The sequence below is a fragment of the Blastomyces gilchristii genome, assembly GCF_000003855.2.
Source record: "Blastomyces gilchristii SLH14081 genomic scaffold supercont1.3, whole genome shotgun sequence".
Lineage (NCBI taxonomy): Eukaryota > Fungi > Ascomycota > Eurotiomycetes > Onygenales > Ajellomycetaceae > Blastomyces > Blastomyces gilchristii.
The window spans coordinates 3,730,959-3,754,724 of record NW_003101680.1 but is presented as its reverse complement, the minus strand read 5'-3'; the positions used below and the strand labels follow the sequence as shown (position 1 = coordinate 3,754,724).

At 45.6% G+C, this 23,766-nt stretch overlaps 7 protein-coding genes across 8 annotated transcripts; 2 read left to right on the top strand and 5 right to left on the bottom strand.

Annotated features, from left to right (window-relative positions):
• Positions 1–4,173: 4,173 nt before the first annotated feature.
• BDBG_02407 (uncharacterized protein) lies at positions 4,174–4,944 on the top strand (the record flags this gene model as incomplete). Its single annotated transcript, XM_031720772.1, has 3 exons — positions 4,174–4,308; positions 4,352–4,846; positions 4,897–4,944. 3 exons carry the CDS (start codon positions 4,174–4,176, stop codon positions 4,942–4,944), a joined length of 678 nt encoding a protein of 225 aa, XP_031577050.1.
• Positions 4,945–7,358: 2,414 nt separating this feature from the next.
• On the bottom strand, positions 7,359–7,667 carry BDBG_16557 (uncharacterized protein; the record flags this gene model as incomplete). The annotated part of the gene is made up of 1 exon (XM_031724486.1): positions 7,359–7,667. The coding sequence occupies one exon, from the start codon at positions 7,665–7,667 to the stop codon at positions 7,359–7,361; it is 309 nt and encodes a 102-aa protein (XP_031577049.1).
• Positions 7,668–7,767: 100 nt separating this feature from the next.
• On the bottom strand, positions 7,768–9,024 carry BDBG_16556 (uncharacterized protein; the record flags this gene model as incomplete). The annotated part of the gene is made up of 2 exons (XM_031724485.1): positions 7,768–8,453; positions 8,988–9,024. The coding sequence occupies 2 exons, from the start codon at positions 9,022–9,024 to the stop codon at positions 7,768–7,770; spliced, it is 723 nt and encodes a 240-aa protein (XP_031577048.1).
• A 725-nt stretch (positions 9,025–9,749) lies between these two features.
• BDBG_02405 lies at positions 9,750–16,916 on the top strand. Of its 2 annotated transcripts, none has more exons than XM_031720771.1 (3): positions 9,750–10,136; positions 10,222–15,896; positions 15,980–16,916. In XM_031720771.1, exons 1-2 carry the CDS (start codon positions 9,883–9,885, stop codon positions 12,236–12,238), a joined length of 2,271 nt encoding a protein of 756 aa, XP_031577047.1. In that variant the 5' UTR covers positions 9,750–9,882; the 3' UTR covers positions 12,239–15,896; positions 15,980–16,916. The 2 variants fall into 2 exon arrangements, with proteins under 2 accessions (XP_031577047.1, XP_002627734.1); XM_002627688.2 differs by having other exon boundaries at positions 9,765–10,136; positions 10,222–15,900.
• On the bottom strand, positions 12,720–15,637 carry BDBG_02404 (uncharacterized protein). Its single transcript, XM_002627687.2, has 2 exons — positions 15,169–15,637; positions 12,720–15,027 (listed from the first exon to the last, which is right to left on the bottom strand). Exons 1-2 carry the CDS (start codon positions 15,209–15,211, stop codon positions 12,995–12,997), a joined length of 2,076 nt encoding a protein of 691 aa, XP_002627733.1. The 5' UTR covers positions 15,212–15,637; the 3' UTR covers positions 12,720–12,994.
• BDBG_02403 (glycylpeptide N-tetradecanoyltransferase) lies at positions 15,753–17,992 on the bottom strand. Its single transcript, XM_002627686.2, has 3 exons — positions 17,206–17,992; positions 16,348–17,131; positions 15,753–16,267 (listed from the first exon to the last, which is right to left on the bottom strand). The coding sequence occupies exons 1-3, from the start codon at positions 17,799–17,801 to the stop codon at positions 16,070–16,072; spliced, it is 1,578 nt and encodes a 525-aa protein (XP_002627732.1). The 5' UTR covers positions 17,802–17,992; the 3' UTR covers positions 15,753–16,069.
• Positions 17,993–18,024: 32 nt separating this feature from the next.
• On the bottom strand, positions 18,025–23,434 carry BDBG_16555 (uncharacterized protein; the record flags this gene model as incomplete). Its single annotated transcript, XM_002627684.2, has 6 exons — positions 18,025–20,141; positions 20,308–20,439; positions 20,542–20,787; positions 21,198–21,335; positions 21,414–23,149; positions 23,230–23,434. 6 exons carry the CDS (start codon positions 23,432–23,434, stop codon positions 18,711–18,713), a joined length of 3,888 nt encoding a protein of 1,295 aa, XP_002627730.2. The 3' UTR covers positions 18,025–18,710.
• Positions 23,435–23,766: the final 332 nt, after the last annotated feature.

Sequence of the window (23,766 nt, the reverse complement as noted above, 5' to 3'; positions counted from 1 at the left end):
AAAAGTAGAAATCTCAACTGCTTACATTATATCTAGTTTATTATCAGAGTTATTTCTCAATTCTCTAATCTTAACAGAAGTTTGAGAATTCAAATTCTGTTTACATTTAGCTGAAGAATTGAAGTTTGAAGACTTAGACAGTTAAGAGTTTCTTCTTTTTAAGCTTATAGTTATGAGTTTACTGACTTGACTATTCTCTTCAGTTCTAGGTTTACTCTGAGCTTCATCTTTTCTTCAGTTCTTTTGAGTTCTTGAAGTAAATATACATTCTTTTGAGCTAGATGCATATTTTTCTTTGTAATTAGAGCATTTAAGCAGAGTGTGTTGACATATTTCATCTCTTTTTAAGCATGTTTTATATTTATGCTCACTAGTTTTATGATCTCTGGCACAGAATGCACATTTTAAGTCTCTGAAACAGGAGATTGCAAAGTGTTCATATCTTTGACAGTTTGAACACTGTGTTTGAGCTTTGAGATTCATTCTTAAGTCTTTGTATTCATGAACTCTTATTTTCAAACCTACTACTCTTACTTCAGAGATCTTTGACTGTTTCATTGTCTTTGTATATACTAGAACAGAGACATTTCTTCTACTTTATCTGAACTCAATTGAATTTAGTCATACAGGCTTCTTTCTCAGTTGAATAGAGTTGTATTCTTCTAATTCATTTTTGAGAAGTAGCATTTCTTCTTCACAGTTAAAAATTTCAACTGGAATATTATGAAGAATGAATTTGTCTCACTTTTCATCTCTCTTAGATAGAATTATTGTGTTTAACAAAGATTCTACTGCTAATTTTCAGAGATTCTCATTCTGAATAAGGAATTCAGCACTGAATTCAGGCATTGTAGTCAGAATGATGAAGTTTTAAAAGAAGAATGACTCAATTGAAGCTATAACTGATTTTTGAACTTCAATATCAGTCATGAACTGAGAAAAGAACTGTTGATTGATTTCATTTCTAATTCTGAAAATGAGGTTTGAGTTTAGCTTATTTTTCTGCAATATATTCTGATTTGAGACTTTGAGAATAAGTCTTCTATTTCTGAAGATTTGAAGATTTTTCTCTTTTTATATTTTTTTCTTCACTCTTCTATCACTAGAAGTATGAGCAGTATTCTTCTCAGTTTTCTCAGAATTTTAAGCAGATTTTGAGATAGCAAATTTAGAGATAGCAGATTTAGAGACAGCAGATTCAGCTGCTTAAGCATATGTTTTCTTCTAATTTAAAGAAGAATAAGAAGAAGAAGTAGAAAAGAAAGAAGAGCAAACTGAAGAGTCAGTGATTGTATTAGAAATTTTCAAAGTTTTTTAAACTGTGTTTGAAATTCCAAGTTTGAACTTGATCACTTTCTGTAATTGTCTAGCCTGAGCATGAAGAATTAACAGAACTTCTTCATTCATCTCACTCAGACACTGCTTTCTAAGAATTTTACTTACTTTTTCAAGTTTCTGTATTTCAAGAACTTGTTGTTTCTCTATTTCTTCTTTCTTTCTTCTCTTCAGAATTTCAATCTCAGAAATAGTATTTGAGAAAGCATCTTTTTCCACATCAACTGAGTGTACTTTTGAACTCATTATTCTTACTCAATGAAAAGTTGATCAGACTAATTCAATTGAGATATTTATTAAACTCTTTTGAATTGAAAAGTTGATCAGACTGTTTCAATTAAGAGATTTCTAAGCCTGTTTTCAATTGAAAAGTTGGTCAGACTATTTCAAAAGAAGACTAGCAGACTTTTGTGTATAAACACCTGATTTTTTTCATACTAGTTCAGTAACTAGGTTAGATTTTTGAAGAGAATTTAATAAACTAAAATTGATTTTTAAGATAAATTAATAAAATCTTTACAATCTCTTTCTTGAGATACAGTGAGAAAAAGTATGATATCAATTGATAGTAAATCAGATGATATAACAGTTTTTGAGAGAAAAACTGATAAAAAATAAATCAATTTTTTGCAGAGAAATTGATTAAAACTATTTAATTTTATTCTAAATTATTCAATTCTTCTCACACAACAAGTGTGCAACTCAAATCAGTTAATAAAGAGTGTAAAAAAGAATTAAGTATTAATGAAAGCTCTTCAGCTACTGAAAAAGTAATTCTTACTTAAAAGAATATGAAATTATAACAGAAAACAACTCTGTTTTTAATTCTTTATAAGAATATTGTATAAAACTCAGAGAAAAACATCTTACTTTTTCAAGAGAAGTAAAAAACTATTTCTAAGATCTTTTTTTTTTTTTGCATTAACTGCTGCAGAAGAATGAGATAGAAACTGCTAAGATATGCACTACTGTATACTCTCTATCAAGACTTTTCCTCTTCAGAGTCTTGATATTATAGAGAATATAAGTCTGTTTCTATATAATAATATAAATATTGTCAGTGAGATGTAGAGAAACTGGTTATTTATATCTTAAAATAGAAGACTTTGTCAATGATTATATCAATATAGAGTTAATTCTTAAATTTAATAGAAATCTAGTGTTGCTGTTCTCAATCCCTTGCAGAATCTATTGAATATTGAGATATTAAAACTAGATTTAATATATCTCACTGTGCAGGGATCAAAGGCTCAGTCAGACCTTGGGGTATACTGATTTTATAGTTGTTGGTGTGCTGTTGACTTGTTGTTCATTGATTATGTGCTTGATATTATCACTGAGGTATCTTTTTGTATTTTTCTGCCGGGGATGGGCCAGATTGGGAAGGGCGGTACAAGGGTGGGACTTGGCGTTGGTGTTTTGGAACATCAAAGATGGACAGGGTTTTCGCGGAGGTCGCTTCTCAGATATCTCCACAACTACAGATTGGGGATCTTCCAAAATTGAGAAGATTGGTGCATACGGCTAGGTCTCTTCACCTTACAATTTGTATGGCAATTTGGCCCGGGGTTGTGGTGTGGTAGGGGAGAATGGGGGATAATCCCACGCAGGAGTTCCGAACGACATCTGGTTCACATTTGGCTGGATAACTCCACCACCACACGGGGTATGCGGTCGGCGATGGGGTCAAAATGCTCGTATGATCGAGGGCTTTTCGATGGATCTATCGGCGGGTTCTTATTCGAAAAATCGAGCGAGTTCGTGGTGGAGCGAAAGAATATGATACTGAGTTGATAAATAATGAAAAAGTGAAAATATGCTCACATCTATAAGTTGATAATAAGGGAGCAATTGATCTAGCAAAGGGAGAATTCTTAATATAAAGATTATATCATATCAAGATTAGATATCATATTCTTCACAATTTGGTTGAAAAAGAGGAAATCATGATGAAACATGTTGATTCTACAGTGAATATAGCTGACAGTCTTATCAAGTCACTGATGAAGCCTGCATTTGAAGATTTTGTCAAAAGAATTGGTTGAAAAGAGATCAGAAAGGAATGATTGAATGGTAATAATAATACAGTGAATCAATGGATTTTGCATGTATTTCTTGATTTTTACAGTTATTGCCATACAGACGCCTTTCCTAATGAGGAAATCAGGGTCTGATTCATGTAATTAATTATTATTGCATTTTTGAAAGATTTGGGGATGAGAGAGGCCCCGGGTGGCGGCTTATAGACCACGGCGTAGCAAGGGGGGGTGTTGGTGATTACTACACCTACCCTAGTCACGTGCCACCCCAACCTATTTAGTGTAACTCGCGTAGTTAGATTAAAAACATAACAACGTTATTCCTCCAAGAGCTCTCTCAGTGCTGCTGCCATGTGCAGGAAGCAGAAAACTTGACCTTGCTAAGTGCGCCACTTGACCTCATTACATAATCATGACCCTGACCTCGCACAATACAGTAATAATCAGTTGGTAATTGACTTTCAATCTTTCAATTCACTCATTCATTCATTCATTCAGCTCATCAATCAATCAAAAAGCATGTATAACTGATTCATAATCAATTAAATGAATAGATAAATTCATATAGAATATAAAGAGATTAATTTTCAACCTGGTGGGATAAAACAGGGCTTAGTCAGATCCAAATCACGTGTCTCCCCGACCAAGTTAGTAGAACTTCTACTGGAAACAGGTCTGGGACGAGTTCGACGACAAGCTGGTACCAGCTCCAGTTTGAAGGCTCCCAGCCCTAGGAGATAGCCTCTTCCAAACTTTGGCCCAGCCTCGATATTTCCCACCTCGCACGCTGACCGTCACGATGAGCTCGAGGTATCCGACCGACTTACTACGCCCCGACCCTGATTCCATACATATCTGGAGGGAAATCTCTCGTTCACAGGCTTCTTCAGTGTTTGAGATAGAGCTTCATGGCAACCGATATGCAATGAAACTTGTAAGTTCTAATATCCTTCTCCAGAATAACGCTGACTTCGCAGTTTCATGACAATGGTGACCCAGGATTTACGAAGAAAGGCCGTGACCTCAATCGTTTTCGATGCGAATTGAATGCTTACAGAAACCTTCATGCCTTTGGTGTATGTGAGCGTGGCTTTGTACCCCGCTACTATGGTTATATCGACCGACTTGAAATCCGAGCTCCACAGCTTAATGCTTTCGCCAACGACAGATACAGACCGAAGGCGATTTTGCTTGAATATTTATCCGGCGCAGAAGCACTGAACTGCGTAAATTACTCAACTCATCGCTTCCGTAAGGCGATGATCGGCATGAAAGCGATTCATAGCGCCCTAATCCACCACAATGATATCTATCCCAAAAACATCCTAATTGTTCCCAGTACCCCGGAAAGGGTGGTATGGATAGATTTTGACGTCGCAACAACGTTTCCTCATCGTGAATCAATGGGTTGCCAAGAATTAAAATACTGCGATTATGAGGATGCGCTTGTTGCAAGCTTTGGGGAGCTTTTGGTTAGTTAAATCTTGCTACCGTACAGAAGAGAATCTAACAAGGTTATTAGCAAGACGATCAAAACCAGGGTCTTCCTCCCAACACAAAATACTACTAGGCAAACTATCAACCCTTCTCAACATACAATTGGGACCTCCACTTTTCACCTGTGACTTCCTCGAAGGTGGGCCTCTGCGACGGCAGATACAGAAAGGCTATGCGGCATGGGCAGTGAGGCTTTCAGATGCAAGATTGAAGGAGTTAAGTGTTCGGCACCCATATCTGCGGACGACTTCTCATCGCGGAGGAAATCGTGTGAGGATTTAGTCAGGTGTGGAATCCCGAAGGCTCTGACTTTGCGGAATCCCTGACAACTTGAATTAGGGACGGGCACGGGAAGCTAGAGCAGGTGTGCGCAGTGTCTTTATGTTTAGTAACGGGTAGCCGCTACCTAACGCATGGGACCTCTTCCCTCCGCCGGACAAAATCAAAGACCAGCTTGAATGAATCAAGTGAATCTAGGTCAAGTACCAGGAACAAATACAGCGATAAGAACTTTGAGATTTTTCTTCACCCGTTGGGATGGAATATTTCGCAACTGCCATGACATAGCGATGTACCGCTGTATTTTCCACACAAAAATGAATCATGGAAATGAAACTACAACTCAGGTTTTGAACTTACAACAATCCTACACTCGAGAACAGCAGTGTTGTCAAGATGCCGAAAGGAGGCTTGAATTTGAGCAAGGGAGATAGCAATTCCAACCCTCAGCCAGACATTTTCACATATACATATAGAGATCGGGAGCCTACAGGGCGTCATCAAAGATGTGGTTTACATTCTAGCAGCAGCATGTTCCTGTATTGATTATACTTGTTTCATCTCATCTTTGTATTTGATAAATGGCTAATGATACTCCATTGTTGCTCTTCTGTACAAATGATATGAGGCATCTTTCCTCACTTGCTATGTATATATTCTATTCCTCATTGTAGAAGTGTGAAGACTACTGCGCATAGGTTTGACACCACCATCAAATTACAAGGGCCACGATGCGCCCACAATGCACCATGAGAAGTGGATCAAATTTCCTTTCTTTGCTGTAAGCTTGGCGAATCCAATTTTAGAAGGTCAAACTTGACAAGAAGGCAACACAAGCGGCACATATCTTCACTTGATGAATGTTATGAACACCCCTTTGACCTCTCTTTTCCTCCCTCCCAACTTCCCCTTTTATCCCCTACAGGCGATAGAACTCTCTTCGCACTGATAACCGCTCACTTTTCCAGCCCTTGGAATTCTTTTGTTCTTTACCGCACTTCGTCTTAGCAGCATTGATATCTCGAATAACTTTATCTAAAATCTTACATTATTCTTTCACCTTTAACCCGTCTTCGCCGGTAACACCAGGAATGAGGTGGCATTTGCTTGTCACTCCATATATCCCAGGCCTGCGCAAACCCTATTTGAGCAGAACACAAGCGCGATAGATCAACTGTCATGGTGACCATGAGGAGGCAACCAAACACCATCAACAGCATAGAACCTATCGTCAAGAACACAATATCTTCCATCAACAACGCGTCGACGCGCCGAAATCCCGCCCTCCGGTATGTGATCTTGTCTCTGGAGGATTGTTGTATTTGGACTGCTTCAGTTGCAGATGTACTGGTGTGGGATAGTCCGGAAAGGGGTTTAACATTTGACTAGTGACCGAATCGGGTCACCAGTGCTCTGCTAGAATTTTTGTACTTGATGTAATCCAAAATGACTATCATATACATAGTGTTCAGTGTTGGCTGGGCAGATTCTAATCACTTGACAATACAATCTGGATAAATACATGGCCTCACATTCCAGATCCTCTAACCTCAAGTTAGCCAGATATACCGGCAAGACAAGCATACAAGACAAGACAACAATTAAACAAAAGTAATTTGCTGACTCTCATTTGACTGAACCTATATTTAGCACTTCCGCGGCTTTTTCTGATGTGATGATCTCCTAGGCTCTGAAAAAGGGGACCGTGCTCGCTTTCTCGCCTGAGAGGCCCTTCTTGCAGGGCCGACATCCAACCTCTCCTTGTATCACTTGAGCTGATCCGGATGGACCTTCGCAATGTCATCCTCCGACTGCCATATGGGTGCCCACAGGAGAAATTCAAGATGCCCTTCCATAGCCTCACGATGTAGCAGGATATGGGGGCCGCTTGTGTCTGGCTCAAGGTGGGGTGCGAAAGAGTCGCCGACTCTCGCATGGGTTTCCTTCGAGGGTCCATCCTCGGAGATGTTATTTGGCAGTGCACCGGAAATGGACCGTGGCGGCTATGGTTCAACATTCTCCTTGCCGCTGCCAACGCAGTCGAGGCCTCCTGTATCCATTAATATATGCCCTCTGCAGCCCACAGGTATCAGGGAAACTCACGTTCGCTTTTCATGTTCGAGCTTATGCACATGCTTGTATTCCACACCCTTGGCGACTACAGTGTATCCATGCGATGAGAGCCGGACTTTGAACAGTGCACCACAGCTACCTGCCTTGAGGACGGCAGTCGGCGTCCGGGCCACGATCCATGGCAAGCTGCTTCCGGATACGAGCACAGAAGCCATGTATCTGGATCCGGGACTTCTGGTGATCCTGGTAATTGGGGCACAATGAATCAAGAGGGCTACCATCCCTTAAGCGCAAGGAGACATTGCTGGGAGCAGTACAGGTGGGCTTTGATGGCCGGTGTTTTAATGGCATTGGGCGTCCGCCAGGTGCCACTGACTTCCCCGCATCCCGGCGCGCCTCGCGACTTTGCAGCTGAACCGGACCCTCTCCTTCATGTTCAAGCATGAATGCCAGATTGTGACGGGGTAAGAGGAGGAGATGAGGGAGGAGACAGTGAGTGAGAGCTCAGCAATCGGTGTTTGTCTTCAGAGGGCCGGCATCTGGATCACAGCATCATCCCGAAGGGAGGAAGGTTACAGAGTTGTCTGCCACAGTACAGGGGGGATGCATGTTTTGAGTGAGCAGCGGGTGGAGTCTGCTCTAGTATTTCAGAATACTTCACTGGCCAAACATCAAACCTTGCAGCAGCATCATGCCACTCCTGGGGTACTGCTGGCGAGATCAATGCTTGGATTGTGAACACCAGAACCTGTGTGGCAGCTGTCAACTGTAGCTCATTCTCACCAGTCACCTTGACATTCAGTTCTGGTCTGCAAAGCGCACATTGAACTGAAGATGAATCATCCAGGATGTGAATGAAGATAAAGGCTTCTCCAGTGCATATGTAGCTGTAACACACGCCTTTGTGAACCATGTAAGAGCAGAGCTGAGTTGTGACAACAACAACGAGCCTTCTACAGCAGAATTCAACATCATCGGAGTCCTGACCGATAACATTCGGGGTGATGAGCTGGCGGACATACTCAAGCTGATGTTTCGACGGAAACAGTTTTTCAGTCAAAAATGACGGATTACCATAGAGTCTCTCCCACACCATCATCTGCTCGTCAATGAAGGTGTCCCATAACGTGATGCGCGAAGGAACCCTCCGATTAGCTGGCTTTGTTACAGTACCCTGGGTTGTTCTTGTAGGGTCTGTCACGGCGCCACGGAGGGGAGGTCGGCCAAATCCTGGGTAAAACAAGACAGGAAGATGAGTGTCACCTATCAACTTGCAACACCAGCCACCGTCCACACAGAAAGCAAGGGAAGATTGTAACCCTTCTCACTTTTTATTTCCTAAACTGTAACACTGACTGAAAGGGTGCTAGATGATTGTCATGTGATCATAGCTGCTCCAATGCACAGTCTTATAGCATGAACATGAATTTTCAATAGTGAATTAGTCTGTTAATTCATTGAAGTGTGGATTGTGAAAATGAGAAAACTCAGACATTGCATCACACTGTCACATCACCTCTTTCTCTTCTGGTCAATTTGAGCCCTCAGGAGGCTGAGACTGAAGTCCCTTTTTCAGTGAACATTCATCTTTGTCAACTCAGTACCTTGCTACTAGTCAAGAGAGAATATAGTGTGACTGAGAATTCACCTGCACTGGAGCAGATTGAATCATGTCCATGTCACACATCAGCCATGCTGCGAGGCTTGAATTGTCAGGGAGATTTTTTTTTCATCTGGACATGTCACCCTTGCAATCAATCAGACCTTTCAGACCTTGTACTCTGGTCAGGGCCTGATGCATAATGGTTCCACAGCGCAGCAAGGCAGATACTGTTTCTTCCATGTGAAGGCCTTTTTTTTTTTTTTTTTTTCCATTGACATACCATCTCAATGAGTGAAGGCCGCCCATCACCGGCATGCACCACAGGTGAGAAACATCGGGTTTGCTGACCAATTGCGAAAGGGAGAGATTAAGAACAACAAGCACCAAGGCACAGACAGGATGGGATTGGCAGCATTGATAGAATAGGTGTGCAGAACCCCAAAACATCAAATATAGAATGTAGAGCAATACGCTTGTCATGTACACAATAAAAAATGAGATCACAAAGTGAACAGGAAACCTCAGCCAGCCACAGTCCCGGGCAGACTAGATATCCCAGTAGCAGGCCTCAGTCTGTGCATGGTTTTAGAGTAACTTGACAGTAGAGTGAGGTGAAATTGCATCTGAGAAGAAGAAAAAGTGGACATGATCATCATGTCAAGAACAGTTTCAGCTGTGGCACAGCTGGGCCAGGTGACACTAGCAGTGGGGCCCAAGGGGAAAGAGGGGATGGGCACAGCACACACAAGACAAGAGAATTATGAGAAAAGAAAGGAAAAATAGGGATGATAGAGAGAGGATGTTCAAGCGGCGGGGGGAGGGATTTATATAGTCCAGAAAGCGGTGATGTTGTGCTAAACCCAATCAGGATAGCACTAAACCATGGAAGGCAATTCCCCATGATACGGTATACCTAGGTAGTTTTTGCGACAACTCCTCTTCCTAACCTCCGTGACATCACCTAGGACCTCAGCCTCTTATCTCGTACGACTACAAGTTGGAAATGAAGTCTTGCGCATTCCAACCGCCGAAATAGACCTCTCTCTCACAATTGCCATGGGGGAGAAACGGAAAGCTCCTCCTCGCGGCGGGGAGTCCGCGGCAAAGAGAAAGCTCTCAGAATCAACGCTGAAACGGGACACCACACCAGCGAAGAGGAAAGCATCTGCTACGCCTACTATCCCTCCGTCGCCGGAGCCTGAAAAGAAAATACTTCCCACACATATTAAAGATGGAGACCCGTTGCCTACTCTTACCAAACCGCAACCAAGCACGCTGTCACTACAGGAATATCAGTCCTACGCGGAGAGGTACGTGCTTATGGTTTAGGCTTCATGTTGAACCTTGCTTTGTATAAGGGGAATATCTCTTTACTGATTATTGTCTCCTCTTCAGTGCTGTATTGGCTGCTGCACTCCAGCGGTCAAGGATAAAGTGGCTCAATGACTGCGTATTTGAGAAATACTGGACTAAACCTTCCAAGAAGAAATCGCAACCCCAACCACCGCAGAACCCGCCACGGGAATCCATGAGTAAACTGGGACCTTGCAGTATCATAATTGAACCTCATCACTTTGAAGCTATGTTATTTACCGTGCGAAACCCGCAAGCCCAACAACCAATCCAATATGCACCTCCGCAGCGACCAATCGTGCAATACGCACCTCCAAATAATTTCCACCAGTATCAACCACCTCCGGGCCACCCACGCCAGCCCTACTCCCCTAGTCCCCATGCTCCCCCCACTGCTACCCCTCCGCCAGACCAGCAGCCCCCTCCACAGAACCGTTTTGAACCATCTCTTCATAGTAATCCGGCCCCCCCTGTCGCGCAACCGGTCCGGCAGTCACGACCTGAAGGACCGGCTCCATCTCCGCAAAACCGCATTCCTCAAAGCCAAACTCCAACGCATCATCCTCAAAATTACCCTACGAAAAACGAGCTTATGCAACATCCTCCTTCCAAACCCCCACCAGAATCCTCTCAACCTGTGAAAACAAGTCCGGATCCAGTTATCCAGATGTTGGCCACGCGAGCTGCCTCGAACCCGGAGCTGAAGGCATTAATGCGGATTGTAGCGTCAAGCAAGGCGAACCAGGCACAATTGCGGACGTTCCAAGCTCACATCGACGAGCTCAATGCTATTCTCGCGAGTAGAAGGCAAAATGAGAGTCAAAATATCCCGCCACATCTCAAGCCCGATCAACAAGGGCGACCTTTTACACCGGGACCGCCCCAACCTCCCTCATCAACGCCAACCTCTACGCCAGCAGCACCCACGCAATCACACCCCTCTCATCCGTTTCATCCAAACGGCCCCAACATTTCTAGTCAGTCAACACATGCTCGCGCGTCTCCCTCCGCGCACTCTACGTACCCAAATCAACTCCCTCCACAGCCAATAAGGTCTAAAGCCATTCAGCAACCTTCACCGCATAATACCTACTTCCACCAACATACACCATCTCAGCCTCCAGTTGCGCCCCCGAAACCAGAACCAAAGGCCGTTGTATTTGAATTTCTGACAACCTCTCCTGCTGGTAGCAGTTCTGGTCACGCATCCACTGGAGATAGATATCTTTTCCCAAAGAATACCATCCTCGATTACTTCCCTGGTGGCACAACCGTCATTGCATCATTTCTAGTTATAAAGAAAATCGATCCCTCGGCTCCGCAACCAGACTCGCTTGCTGGTAAAACGAGTGGTAAGGCAAAGTCGAAAAAATCCAAAGTCACCTCCGCAACTGGGACTCCAACACCTATAGATACGTCAAACCAGAACCCTACCCCTGCACCCAATCAAGGCACCCCGGAACCAGCCACCAACCCTCCCCAGTCTGATAAGCCCACTTCGGCCACCACTGGACCAGAAACACAACCATCAACAGCGACGACAACAGAAACAAAACCTTCTCCACACAAGCCAAAAATAAAAGAATATTACCAACCAGTAACCATGCGCATTCACGCCAACAACCCACGCACCCTCGAGCCCTTAGCTCGCGTCGTCAACCCGCCCGCCGAAGTCCGCCAATACATGAATGATATCATGGACCGCATGGAGCGTGCTGATATCGAATACCTCGCTCTCCGCTTACCACATGAGGGGTTTCCTCAGAATGGTACTGGCGATGAAGCAGGGCAGACAGTGGGCGAACAGCCGTCACAACCACAGCAGCAGCAGCAAGCGCGCAGTGCTAGGAGTAAAAGCAAAGGGGGTGGGGAGAAGGGTGTGGATAGCGGGGCAGAAAATGGCGTGGTTGTAACGCAAGAGACTGGGGGTGGTTCTGGTAATCGTGGAGTTCTGCTTGACGATGTGGGCAGTGTTGAGGACGTGCAGTTTGAGGAGGAGTTGAAGGAGTTTTACGATGTGCCTAGTGGTATTGTGCCGCTTCGACGAAGGATTTTTTAGATGCGATTTTCATCGATGAGGCCTGGGATGGCTGTTTCTTCGCAGTCCAACCCGGATGCCCCTTTTCTGAATGGGCTATTGAAATCTAGATATACGATTTAATACCGGGGTTTCATTTCTGTACAGTAACTTGCTTATTCCACTTCCACATCATTCCTCATGCACGTCTCGTTTTAATTTTTGTTTATAATGGCTCAGGTTGAGATAATGTTCGGAGCAGAATTTGAGTGTTTTTCTTTTTTTTTTTTTTTTTTTTTTTTTTTTTTTTTCAAGAAAAAAACCAAAAAAGCGATTATTTTTGCGCCAGCGGCAATTGGTCATTGGCATGTAAGTGTGCGTTGAATAATTGTAAACCTGACGGAAAGAGCTTACTTGAAAGCGCCACTATAACGTTAAAGACTCCTCAGAACACAAATTATCCCTTATTCCTTTTCGCCAAGACATAGAAAATAGTACAGAAAACAACAACAAAAAAAAAAAGGCAGGAAGAAAAGAGTAACGAGATTAAAAGAGAAGGAAGGAAAGGAAAGGGGGGAAAGGAAAGAATTTTCATCCGTGATGCAGAGAGAGGAGGGAATACGGCCATCCGGAGTAGAAAGAAAATAGAGAGGTTGACTCGCATATACAATCATCTCATATACAACATAAAAATTGGGTTGTCAACCGTAATAAAGAATACAATTTGCTAATATCATTATGGCCCTAAGCCAACCAGACACATCCATCCCGCCCCAAACACCTTCCTGACTCAATTATTCAATGATGAGGATGTGCCGAATACTGTGAGTCGCCAATAATCCCAGCCATCTCCAGAAGCGCTCTCCCAGTCTGTGCCTCCGACTCCCCACCGCCCACTTTCATATTAATCGCCTGCCGGCGCTCCGCCTCGCGCGCTTCGAAATTCCATTGTGCACGCTGCAAGGCAATCGCGTCCTGTTTCTCGATGGGGGATCCTGTCCCATCGGATTGGGTGGCTAGCGATTGAGACGGGATAATGCCCCATACTTCAAGGTTATAGATGGATATGGACTTTGTGGTGTTGTGATTGGAGGTGGATACGGATGCTGCTGACGCGGTTGGGGATGTGGAAGATGGGGTTTTGGTAGAGGTAGTACCAGTGGTGGTGGTGCCGCTGGGGGAGACGCCGGGGGGTAGAAACACGCCTTCGCCGTTGAGGCCGTCGGACACTACGAAGGTGGCGTTTTCAAGGGCGGAGTCAATGAGGAGGCTGCCGCCACCGGCAGGCTTGGGATGGAGATCGCTTCCAAGGGATTTTCGGGATGATGGTGGGATTATGCAGCCGATTGCTATGCCGGTTTTGGTGGAGAAGTGGCTTACCGGCATGTTGGATTTTAGTGATGAGAAGGATGGGGAGCCTTGGAGGACTGTGTGAACTGGGAAGATTTCGAAGAGGCAGGGGAGTGTGGAAGGATGGACGCTTTCGGATGACCGGCGGGAAGAATATGATGAAGATTGTTTCCAGGGTTGTGGGATATATGCACCGATCGTGGTTATTTGTTCTTCGTTGTTTTCCGATGTCACTGCTCCTCTAATTAGGAGGATGGTCGGGGCTTGCCATGTCATGACATGGTGGGAGAAAGAGGTTAAAGATTCACCGTGTTCAGTCGATGAGAAGACTGGGTGCAGGTGAGTACGATTGCGGAAGATATTTGGTATATGAGGGCTGGTGGAAATGAAGAACGATAGGTGGGACAGTATGACGGGATTTAGAATGCAGGAATCAAAGCCGCCAGTTAAAATGACTGGCGATAAAGGAGGAGAACGGGGAGGCGTTGAAGGAGGTGTTGGGGCTGGCTTATCTGCCTGACCATTGGAAGTTTCAGATTTCCGTGACAGGTTGAGGTTCTTGCTGAAAAGTAGATGCTCAAATAGAGGTGTTAGTGGGTCAAAAAGGTACGGGAGAGACGTCGATATCAACTCGGAGAACGATTTATATCCGATTCCATCCTCTGCTACTTCGGAGCCCAATGCCGCTAGAATGCTGTCCACCTGCTCATGCACAGTATCTAGCGAAGACTTGCTCAACCCTGTTGTGTATTTGGACACTGTTCCCAGCGGTCGCAGCGGCGCTGTGACAATAAGCAACGTTAGTAGTCGTCGAAAGGTAGTTAGAGATATTTTGGACTCGAAGACAGTTTTATCAATGCGTTGATCTTGCTTGAATACTTCAATCGCATCGAGGGATTCCAAGGCTGCAAGGGCTAGGTCATCGTCATCGTCCTCGTCCTCCCCATCGTTAATGGGCTGATCAATTAAGAAACCCCCGTTATGAGCGAAGGTGCTTCCACCGTTGGGATCGGCGACGCCAATCGATTCTAATGAGTCTTCCGCAGCTTCTTTCAACTGCGTGATAATATCCCTTCGCCCAACATCCGCGAGGCTGCCGAAAAGCAATTTAATCCGATCTTTCTTCCCTCGTTTCAAGACTTTCCCATATCTCTCAGTTAAGAGTACAACCACTTTTATCATTGCCTCAAATGTCAATACGGTGGGTGCCATGGTGTTTTGGAAGGGAAATGCACCCAGGTATGAAACCATGCGGAAGATGACAGGCCCCGCATCGAGTGATCCATCACTCGTTGCAGTGGCTGCGGAACCCGCACCATCGGGGATACCCAAGAAATCTGATAATATTTCTTCATTCCAATAGCGAATACCGCGCTGCTCTAGAGCTCTAGAGAAGAAGTTGTCTTTCAAATGGGTAAGTTCAAGAGGGGTGAAGCATTTGGTTGCGAATCGGTGTGCCAGGCGTTGGCTCAGCTCCTCCACTGTCAAGCCCAGGTTCAAATCGTTAATATGTTGTTAAACACGGCCACCCCACCAACAGCAAAAGTAATACTGTCAGAGATTCACGACAAGGGAACTAGAAATACAGAGTGATCAAATCTACGAGGGAGCAGGGAGCTAACCTGAGGAAGCCCTCTGGGCCTCAGTCGAGAGCGCACCACCCATTGTTCGTGGCAGGAGCAATGAATGATGTTCAATTTCAGGTCATGCAAATACAAGAGGCCTTTATTGGACAAGAAGATATCGTTCTCTGACCAGCAAGTAGCACGAAAGCGAGGGTAATATTAAGGCGGGGGCAAGGCGATAAGATATAGGAGCGTTCATGCAGCCCGATTCATAGATCAAAGAAAACGCGACAAGCTTGGCATGGACATTGCTAGTAGACGGTGCAGCTAAAGTTGGCGGGAAATATGGGACGTTAACCTTGAGATGCAAGCAGAACCAGGCATATGGTCATCAAGAGCTATATATCTGAATCATGGAGTCCAAGTGACGGGGTCAAAGGGGATGAGACATTGACAATTCAAGTTCGATGGGCTAGACGCTTCGACTGCCAAGTTGCGGCTTAGGGCGAAACGACGTCAGGTGCACGTGATGGCGGCGGATTGTCGATGCCTGTAAACTAGTCTTGGCATAAACGTGGCCGGCTATTTATAGGCACACGGCAGGAGTCTAGATCGTGCTGGAATGGACTGGGAGGAGAGCGTTGGAAGAATTTTTAAAGATCTGAAGATTATCTGACATTTTTGGCTAGGCACCTCGTTTTAGGGGAATAATATAAGGTATGGAGAGCATATTGGGCATTCATAGTGTTACACATCTAATAATAATTGGTGCCCGAACCAAAGAGGTATGTAAGTAACCCTGATCCATGCAATAATATCCATGGGCCACTGATGTTTAATATCCGTTCATTTCTCATGTGATGATCAGAAAAACAGCCCTTACCTACCCTCACGGTACATCGCCGTTTTGAATCGATGGACCATATTCAATAATCTTGGGCCTTCGGCCACTTTCAGCTCAGACGAGGATTACCCCAACCCCACCCCGTTTCCGTTCATCAGGCAAGTTCTTCTCGTTCACTCCTCCAGCGATGGGTGCCGTTCTGTAATTAAATAGGTAATAATGAAGCTGGCCATCCCCAGCCCCAAACTTCAGCTGTTCAAGGAATAGCGGGTTATCGTGCAGAGTCAATGCGTTCATAACGTCAAAACGTTCCTGGCATAACGGTTAGAATTTCCATCGAAAACACACAGAGAGCGAAATCAAAAAAAGCCTCACAGATGGTGTGAACAAACCTTCTTAGCGAGAATTAGCACATCATTCATAAGCATCAGAAGCCTCTCTTTGAGCCCCTTCTCCTTTTCCGCAAATGCAGCTTCTGTCGCATAGTAATAGAGATACGCGGCTCTAACGTTCTTATGCTTCGAGTTTTGAAGGACGCTGGATTCCAGGGAATAGAAAGAGGCAAAGTCCGTGATTTTGTGCGTTCCCGGTTCCTCGACAACGTACGACCAAACAACCTGTTCCACTCCCGGTTTCTCCTTATGTAGCAGTAAATGATCCACCTCCTTTCGGCTGAGAATTTGGGAAAGGTCAAATCGTTTGAGATATCGGTTCACTAGATTCTGAACCGCGTCGATATCCTTGCTTTGCATTGGGCGTAGGCCAGGCGTGGACGTGTGGCCTGGTAGATGGTTCCTCGTAACTTGTCGGGACTTGGTTGAGCCGGCCGGAAGGGGCGAGAAGCCAACCTCGTGCAGCTTTAGCCAATCCAAAGCACGGTGGTAGTAACGACACGCGCTGACTGGCGTAGGCAACATAATACCAACTGTATATATGGCTTGATAAATACCATGTAAGTAACAACGCCGTGTGATCTCCTTGATAAGGACTGGTGTAAGTCTCTTTGAGCGAAGTTTCTTATGTACGCAGAGGAAGTTGATTTCGGTGACCTTTAATGGTTTCCCACGCACTGCAATTTCGGCAGGGATACCACATATGGATGCGACGAGCTTTCGAGACTTGGAAGCTCTGACACCGACATGCCATTCTCTCTTCCACCCTGGAGCTTTGAGTGCCCTGAAAACAAACCAAAGTTAGTAATCAAAATATACTTTATACCACGCAGTAAGGGGGGCAGGAAAGCAACGCACCAGTTCAAAAAGGCAGGCGAGTAGTTGAACCTGAACATAGCACTACCATCCTCAACATAATGGTTCGCCAGCAATTCATAAAGCTCCTTCAGCTCCGCCTCATCATCGATGTCCAGCGTAACCCACTCGAACCCTTCAACTAGAGGAATAGTCTCCCGGGAAACCTGGTCAAGTTGAATGGCTTTGATCGGCCCGTCAGGTTCCTTGCTCTCCCTGTCATCAAACCTGATAACAGGCTGTGTTTGCCAGAATTTAAACGACGCCATATCCTTCTGATTCTTCGGGTTGACCGACAGACCCGTGAGGAGATCCGAAATATTCATCTGGCGAAGAGCTTCCATTGCCTTTTCTTTATCCATTCCAGCAAGTTCGCTCCGTAGGGCCGGGTTCAGTTCGAGTAGCGATTCTGCCATGGTGGGCGTGAGCTTTGCCGCAGGGTTTGTCGCAGCGGAGTCTCCATCCTTCAACTTCTTGGCCGCCTTCCCCTTCTTCCCTGTAGACTCATTCGTTGTTTCGGAGCTCACCGGAGTCTCATTAGGTGATGTGCCATCTGCGTCACCTATGCTCTCCGCGTTCTTCTCTTCTTGTTCCGACATGCCGCTGGAAAAGCGGGTTTGGCGACGCGATTGTGGGGTGTGTTCGGCCTAGACTGAAGATTACAAAGGCATCGATGTCGGCTCTAGGGTGCCGAAGAGTATTTGCCTAGTGTTTATAGGAGTAGGAATAGCGACGGCGTCATAGGGAAGGATTTGTTGAAGCTGGGTCCGTTCAGGAGCGCAAATGAAAGCTTACGTGAGGGGTATTATTGGGGGAAGTTGGAGCTTTGTCCCAACCAATGTTCACGCTGGGCTTTGTCAGCAACCAACTTTGTTTTGATTCATCGCCCACTCGATCTTATATGTGTTCGTTTGCTCAACAGCATTCCTGCTGGATTCGAGGACCTAGCGCAGAAACATGTGCGAAAAATGATAAATACAGATATTCACAAACCGGACGGGGAATTTATAGGAGTACATTTGCCATAGGGGCTGGTAGTTTCTATTGTCCGTCACATACGATATAGTAGATATGTTGTACATGTAACATCTATATCCCTTTCTGGGGCAATGATCCAGGGATGGGGCCAATTTTCTCATAATATACAATTTGAATGCCGCTGAAAGGACCCGAGACCATCAACGTGGAGTAGAAGTGCTACAAAAAGTCATCTCTGCAGAAAGCAGTAAAGTTGCATCCTGTACAGCGCTGGGGGGCTCCGTTGAAGGTATCGCATAGGAAACGAAGCAGCAAAAAAGAAGGGAGGGATTGTTGAAAATGCTTCGCGAAAAAGCAAATGACCAAAGGTAAGGTATGCCCGACAGAGGCCAAGAGAGTCCGATAAGCTCGCCCCGAATAACACGTTCAAGAAAATGAAACTGTAACTCGAAGTATCATTATTTTCACCATCTGCTACCACCTCCGATTGCACCCACTCTCATTTTCCTAACAGTTTTAGTCGTCCCAATTCAACTAGCCGCCGTCGTCTCCAAAACCTCCAAAAGTCCACCAACAAGATGTAAACTCCCAGTCACAAGAGCAGATACTGCAGCCTCACCCCCTGCTTCATCCTCCTGTTCCCTCGCTTTTGCAATCTCCCTAACAACCTCCACAGCTTCTTCGATCGTAGCTTTCGCAAGCACCTCCGTCGACGGCGATAACTCCTGCCAGGTACCCGCAAGCGCTCGCTGAACTTTCAGCGCCTCGACGTCCGATGCATCTGTGTTGATGCTGACGAGATCGGGTCTGTAGCCGGCTTGCTTCAAGGTTACGTTTGTGCAGAATATGGCGTGGGTGAAAGTGAGGCTAGCAGAGGAGAGGGTGCTGTGGAGGGCACGGGCGAGACCGATGCTGTCGCGGGTTTGCTGATTAAAGATGAGGATGCGGGGGCTTGGATTTGAGTCTTTTGAGGAAGATGATGGCGCTGGTAATCCCGCAGCGGCACGCTGTTGGCAAGCGAACCATTTCCCCGCTGCCCTTATACTTTCTAGTGTGTGGCCACCGTCGATATACCAAGCAATATTCTTCTCTCGGCGCGTTTCGCAGCGGCCTCCTAGTTTGGTTGTTTCCAGGCCACGTTTAAACTTGTCAGGTAGGGTTAGACTGTTCAGATTGGCTGGGATATCTGCGAAACCTTGGGATCTCAGAAAGGACCCGGCGACGGCAATGGCAAGGTTTGCATTTGTATACTGAAATTCCCCTGACAGACCCAACCGCACAGCCGTTGGATTGTCGGGCGTCAGCTCCGGATGGCTAGTCGCGACATGGAGTTCTGCCCCCTTTTCCACCGCGCGTTTTTTCAGCACGGCCATGGCCTGCTCGATCTGCGGAGCCGTGAACGACTGGACGCCCTTCTTCATGATCCCCGCCTTATGCCACGCGATTTCCTCAATGGTATTCCCCAACATTGACTGATGATCAATTCCCAAGCTCGTTATTCCCGTTACAACTGGTTTATCGATAATATTCGTGGTGTCGTACTCGCCACCAATGCCACATTCGATAATCGCGGCATCCACCCCCTCGCAAACGTATGCGTGAAAGGCCATGAGCGTCAAGAAACGGAAGTAGACAGGCTTTGATGCTGGATCTTCCGGATCCATACCATTGGCTTTGGCAGCCACCTCCAGCCTGTCCCAGATCTCAAAAAAGTATTTCGCAAACTGCTGTTCGGAGAGAGGTTCGTTGTTGATTTGGATGCGCTCGCGGACGAAGCGGAGGTGCGGGGATGTGTACAGGCCGACCTTTGAGATCTTTGGCCGCTCGGTATCTGCCGGGGATGGGGATTCGGATGCGGATCGTAAGTATTGGCTCAAAATCGAGGAGATGAATGCGCACGTTGATCCTTTTCCTTTCGTTCCCGCGACGTGAATTAGATTCAACCGGTTGAGTTCTGACGGCTATATTTTGATTCCAACAAACGGGATATTATTTAGTAACTGTAGGCTTCTTCAATGAGGTACGGGTGCCACGACAGGATCTATCTTAAACACAAACAGTAGCCATGCTGAAAGTACGGGGATGTATGTATGGAACCGATTAGAGCGGAGAAGGGCGGCCGCACACCTGATATCCTATCTTCTGACACCACTCTATCATCTCAGGTATGGCCCGGAGGTTCATATTCCGTCCCGCTTGCCGGATCGCATTGACGATTGAGAAATTCGATTGAAGAGAATTAAGCGCCGCGATGGCGTCCTAAATTGATTCATGTTATTATCATTGCTTTTGGTTCTTTGTTTGTTGTGCTTTGAGTCATGTCATTCGAAGGGCCTGTGCTAAAAAAGATGAGCGACAAACCTCATAGTTGCGAGCCATTCTCACAAAGCTCCTCGTAAATAACCGAGCCGGGAGTTGAAACCTTTGAGGTCTGAGATTCAATCGCCCTCTGAGGGGCGTACGCATTGGGGTTGGATCAATACTTATATTGTGAATGGTTTTGGAATGAAGTTTTCTGGGCGACGGTTGATAGATTAAAAGTATACGTAGTACAGATGGCTTGGCATGGCCAGGAGAGCCGAATCTAGGACGCCGACACCAATGATACTCCCTTTCCAACAATTGACTAGGTATATATTGTAAAGAATAGTAGAAGTAAAATTGGAGGAATAAGCTGAAAAGTGTAAAACTAACCCAATACACATGGTAATCCACCTCTCCAGATTAAAAGATATAAATAAAACACTAACTTAATACTCTTTCGCAGTCGGTATTTATAGTATAGTAAGAAACAGTGTCTGGTATTGATTAAAGGAGAATAAGGGGGAAACAAAAGTGTTCAACAAGGGAGAACAATACATATAAACATATGTATACAAATATAGGTCTTAAGATACCAAAACAAGTTGAGGGTAATGATGTATTAAAAATGTTGATATAAAGGGGTCAGGTGTACCTGATAAGGGAATAATAGCTTTCTATTCGATTCTTTTCTTCCCCTCTTCCATGTACCCTACGCGTGCATTGCTGAATCCGCGCTGATGTCTCCCGGCGGGAATGAATTGGCCAATGATTTTATCGTTGCGTGCGCGACCCAGGGCATCTAGATAGCCCTCCACCGCCGCCGCGGGTGTGTTGAGCTTGGGCCAGTTTACCTTTCGTGCGAGGAGATATCGTCAGTGATGTAAACTACTGAGAAGAAAAAGCATGAAATTTGTGAGAACTCAACTTACATAAAGCATCCCGTGGGCATATATGAATCGCATACACCATGCTGCAACTCCTAGCCAAACTATTAGGAATATCTTCAACGGCCAGGCTGCTGAATCCGGGAGACGGCGACTGAATAGAGCAATAAGAATCAAGAAGATGCTCGCGCCGAGCACATATGGGATTGACTGAATAGCCAGAGGTCTTCTATCTGTCAAAAGAAGACTATCTCCGGCAGTAGAGTCGGACAGTAAATAGGTGCCAAGGAAAAGGTCAAAGGCGTCCTGTTTTGGGCCATCCAGGAAGTTGTTCCGGACGTATCTAGTGATTGAATTTCTGCCATCCTGGAGAATACCCGCCTTTGTCCGCTCGCCAGTTCGAGTGAAGTCAGTCTTCAGGGCTCCGGTACCCGAGTAAGACTTGGAGACAACGTCTGCATTATCTGCCCATATATTGCGGAATAGGAATTCGAACTCCGGGTCATTACTGGCTGACTCTCCTGGTTGGAGAACCCCAGCGTCAACGAGCTGGCGTGTCAAAGTCCACCGAGCAAGCATGCTTTGGACAACATTCGTTCGATCCAGGCAATCCATGCAATTTGTGCGTACAACGCTGGTTTGTAGCGTTCGGATTTCCAAGGGACCAGTACTATTTCCAGGCGCTTCGATTCCACGGAAATACTGGCCTTTTAGTAAACCGTCAGTAAGCCTTTCCAGCAACAATTCAGCACGGTGCCACTTTAGCCCCTTTGTTTCGTTGTGAAAGTCAAAGTATACATAGTGAAGGCGATCCATTTCCTGAGCTTTCTGAGTCGGCTCAACAGTGTGCAGTTTTTCAGAAGAAAATGCATCGGCGACTCTTTTCTCGGTGGAGGATGTGAGTAATGTGCGTATCATCTGTTCATAGCCGTTCTTGACCCTCTCCTCTCTTCCTTTCTGGTTCACCAGGTTGACCAAGTAGTTCTCGCCATAGATACGTATTTGTTCTGAGAAATGTCTTCGTGCAGCGTTCAACGCAGCGTCCACTGAACGTACTTGGAGACGCGGGGTATAATGTAAGTTGTTCACCTCTGACCAGTACAACGGGACGCTACCTCTGGTTTGCACGAACGACAATACCTGCAGGTCTTTACCAGCATGGCTGCCAGCCTTTCCATTTTCCATTCCAGTACCACCGAATCCTGCCATCCCCCCGGTGGAGTCATTCAGGATAATCACTTGTTCGGTTTCATTGTAGTTTGAAACATTTCCCTGCTCATTGATTCCGCGGGAAAAGTACCGGGTACCAGCTCGATGCCTAGACCTTCGTGTTATCAGCGCAAAGGTGAACGGCGTAGACTTGATTCTAGTTGTGGTTATATTCATCATCCCGAACATGACGGGTAGAATGAACGGATCCACGTCCGATAGTTGACCATATCGCACACCGGTTCCATCACCCACTCCCGAGCGAAAGTCTATCAAATCTGTTTGAATGAACCTGTTCCAGAAGAATCGATCATCTGCTCGTTTCCACAATGGAACCGACGGATCGCTTTGGGACTGACGCTGGAAACTGTTGGTGATGTCTAGGGAGTAGGAGAAGTACATGGGGCCCGCCCGTAGGAATTTTTTGAGCAAGTTGAGGTACGCATCTTCATCCGGGTCATGGAGGGGTCGTTCTCTCAGAGGAAGGAATTCAGTTGCAACGACTTTATAAACCATGTGGCCTCGCAGCCTGCCCATCGGCCGTGTCTTCGAAATCACGATAATGTACTTGTCTAATGGAAGTTAGTAGCAACAACAGCAGCAGCAGCATCAACTTTAAATAGTCCGTGACTTTGTGTGCTTTTTAACTCACCTAGTTTCAGTTTGATCATGCCGAGGATTCCAGCAATGCTGGAGACACGTTTTGCACCATGAGCAGAGGCATTCTCCAGCCGTAGATCCCCGGTTGGACGCTCAACAACCAGCGTAGGCGCAGAGGACGAAGAAGCTGAGCGGAAAGCATAGTGAGAGGGCGAAACCATCAGGTTAATATCGCGGAATGGGAGTGTAGGGGACATTGTTGTCCGATGCCAGTGTATTATTGTTATAGAAAAGGGATCGATGTGGGTGATTAGATCTTCAAGCAGAGCCAGCGCATAATGAAGCCAATGCACAATCAATACAACCTCTTCTTTCTCTAGTGGTTGCTATGTTCTAGTCTAATATACTCTGGTAGTAACAGTCTGCAAAACGGAGGAGCATGAGGAGTGTAGTGTGGTGTAAACTTGAGTAACTTGGATGTCCTGATAAGTCGACGAAGTCCCGGCGATGCGGCTTAGTGAGAGAGTGTGGCTGATGCGCTGGGAAGCGGCCGTGGTTGGTTCCGCCGCCAGGTTCGTCATCCTGGGCA

What these genes read in the sequence shown, in the direction of transcription:
- BDBG_02404 (XM_002627687.2), bottom strand. Translation starts at nt 15,211, where the DNA reads ATGGGTGGTGCGCTCTCGACTGAGGCCCAGAGGGCTTCCTCAG. An exon ending in GGCCCAGAGGGCTTCCTCAG is followed by an intron (nt 15,028 to 15,168) that starts GTTAGCTCCCTG and finishes TGGGCTTGACAG; the next exon opens with TGGAGGAGCTGAGCCAACGC.
- BDBG_02403 (XM_002627686.2), bottom strand. Translation starts at nt 17,801, where the DNA reads ATGTCGGAACAAGAAGAGAAGAACGCGGAGAGCATAGGTGACGCAGAT. An exon ending in TCGCCTGCCTTTTTGAACTG is followed by an intron (nt 17,132 to 17,205) that starts GTGCGTTGCTTT and finishes GTTTGTTTTCAG; the next exon opens with GGCACTCAAAGCTCCAGGGT. An exon ending in TGCTAATTCTCGCTAAGAAG is followed by an intron (nt 16,268 to 16,347) that starts GTTTGTTCACAC and finishes CCGTTATGCCAG; the next exon opens with GAACGTTTTGACGTTATGAA.
- BDBG_02405 (XM_031720771.1), top strand. Translation starts at nt 9,883, where the DNA reads ATGGGGGAGAAACGGAAAGCTCCTCCTCGCGGCGGGGAGTCCGCGGCA. An exon ending in TATCAGTCCTACGCGGAGAG is followed by an intron (nt 10,137 to 10,221) that starts GTACGTGCTTAT and finishes TCTCCTCTTCAG; the next exon opens with TGCTGTATTGGCTGCTGCAC.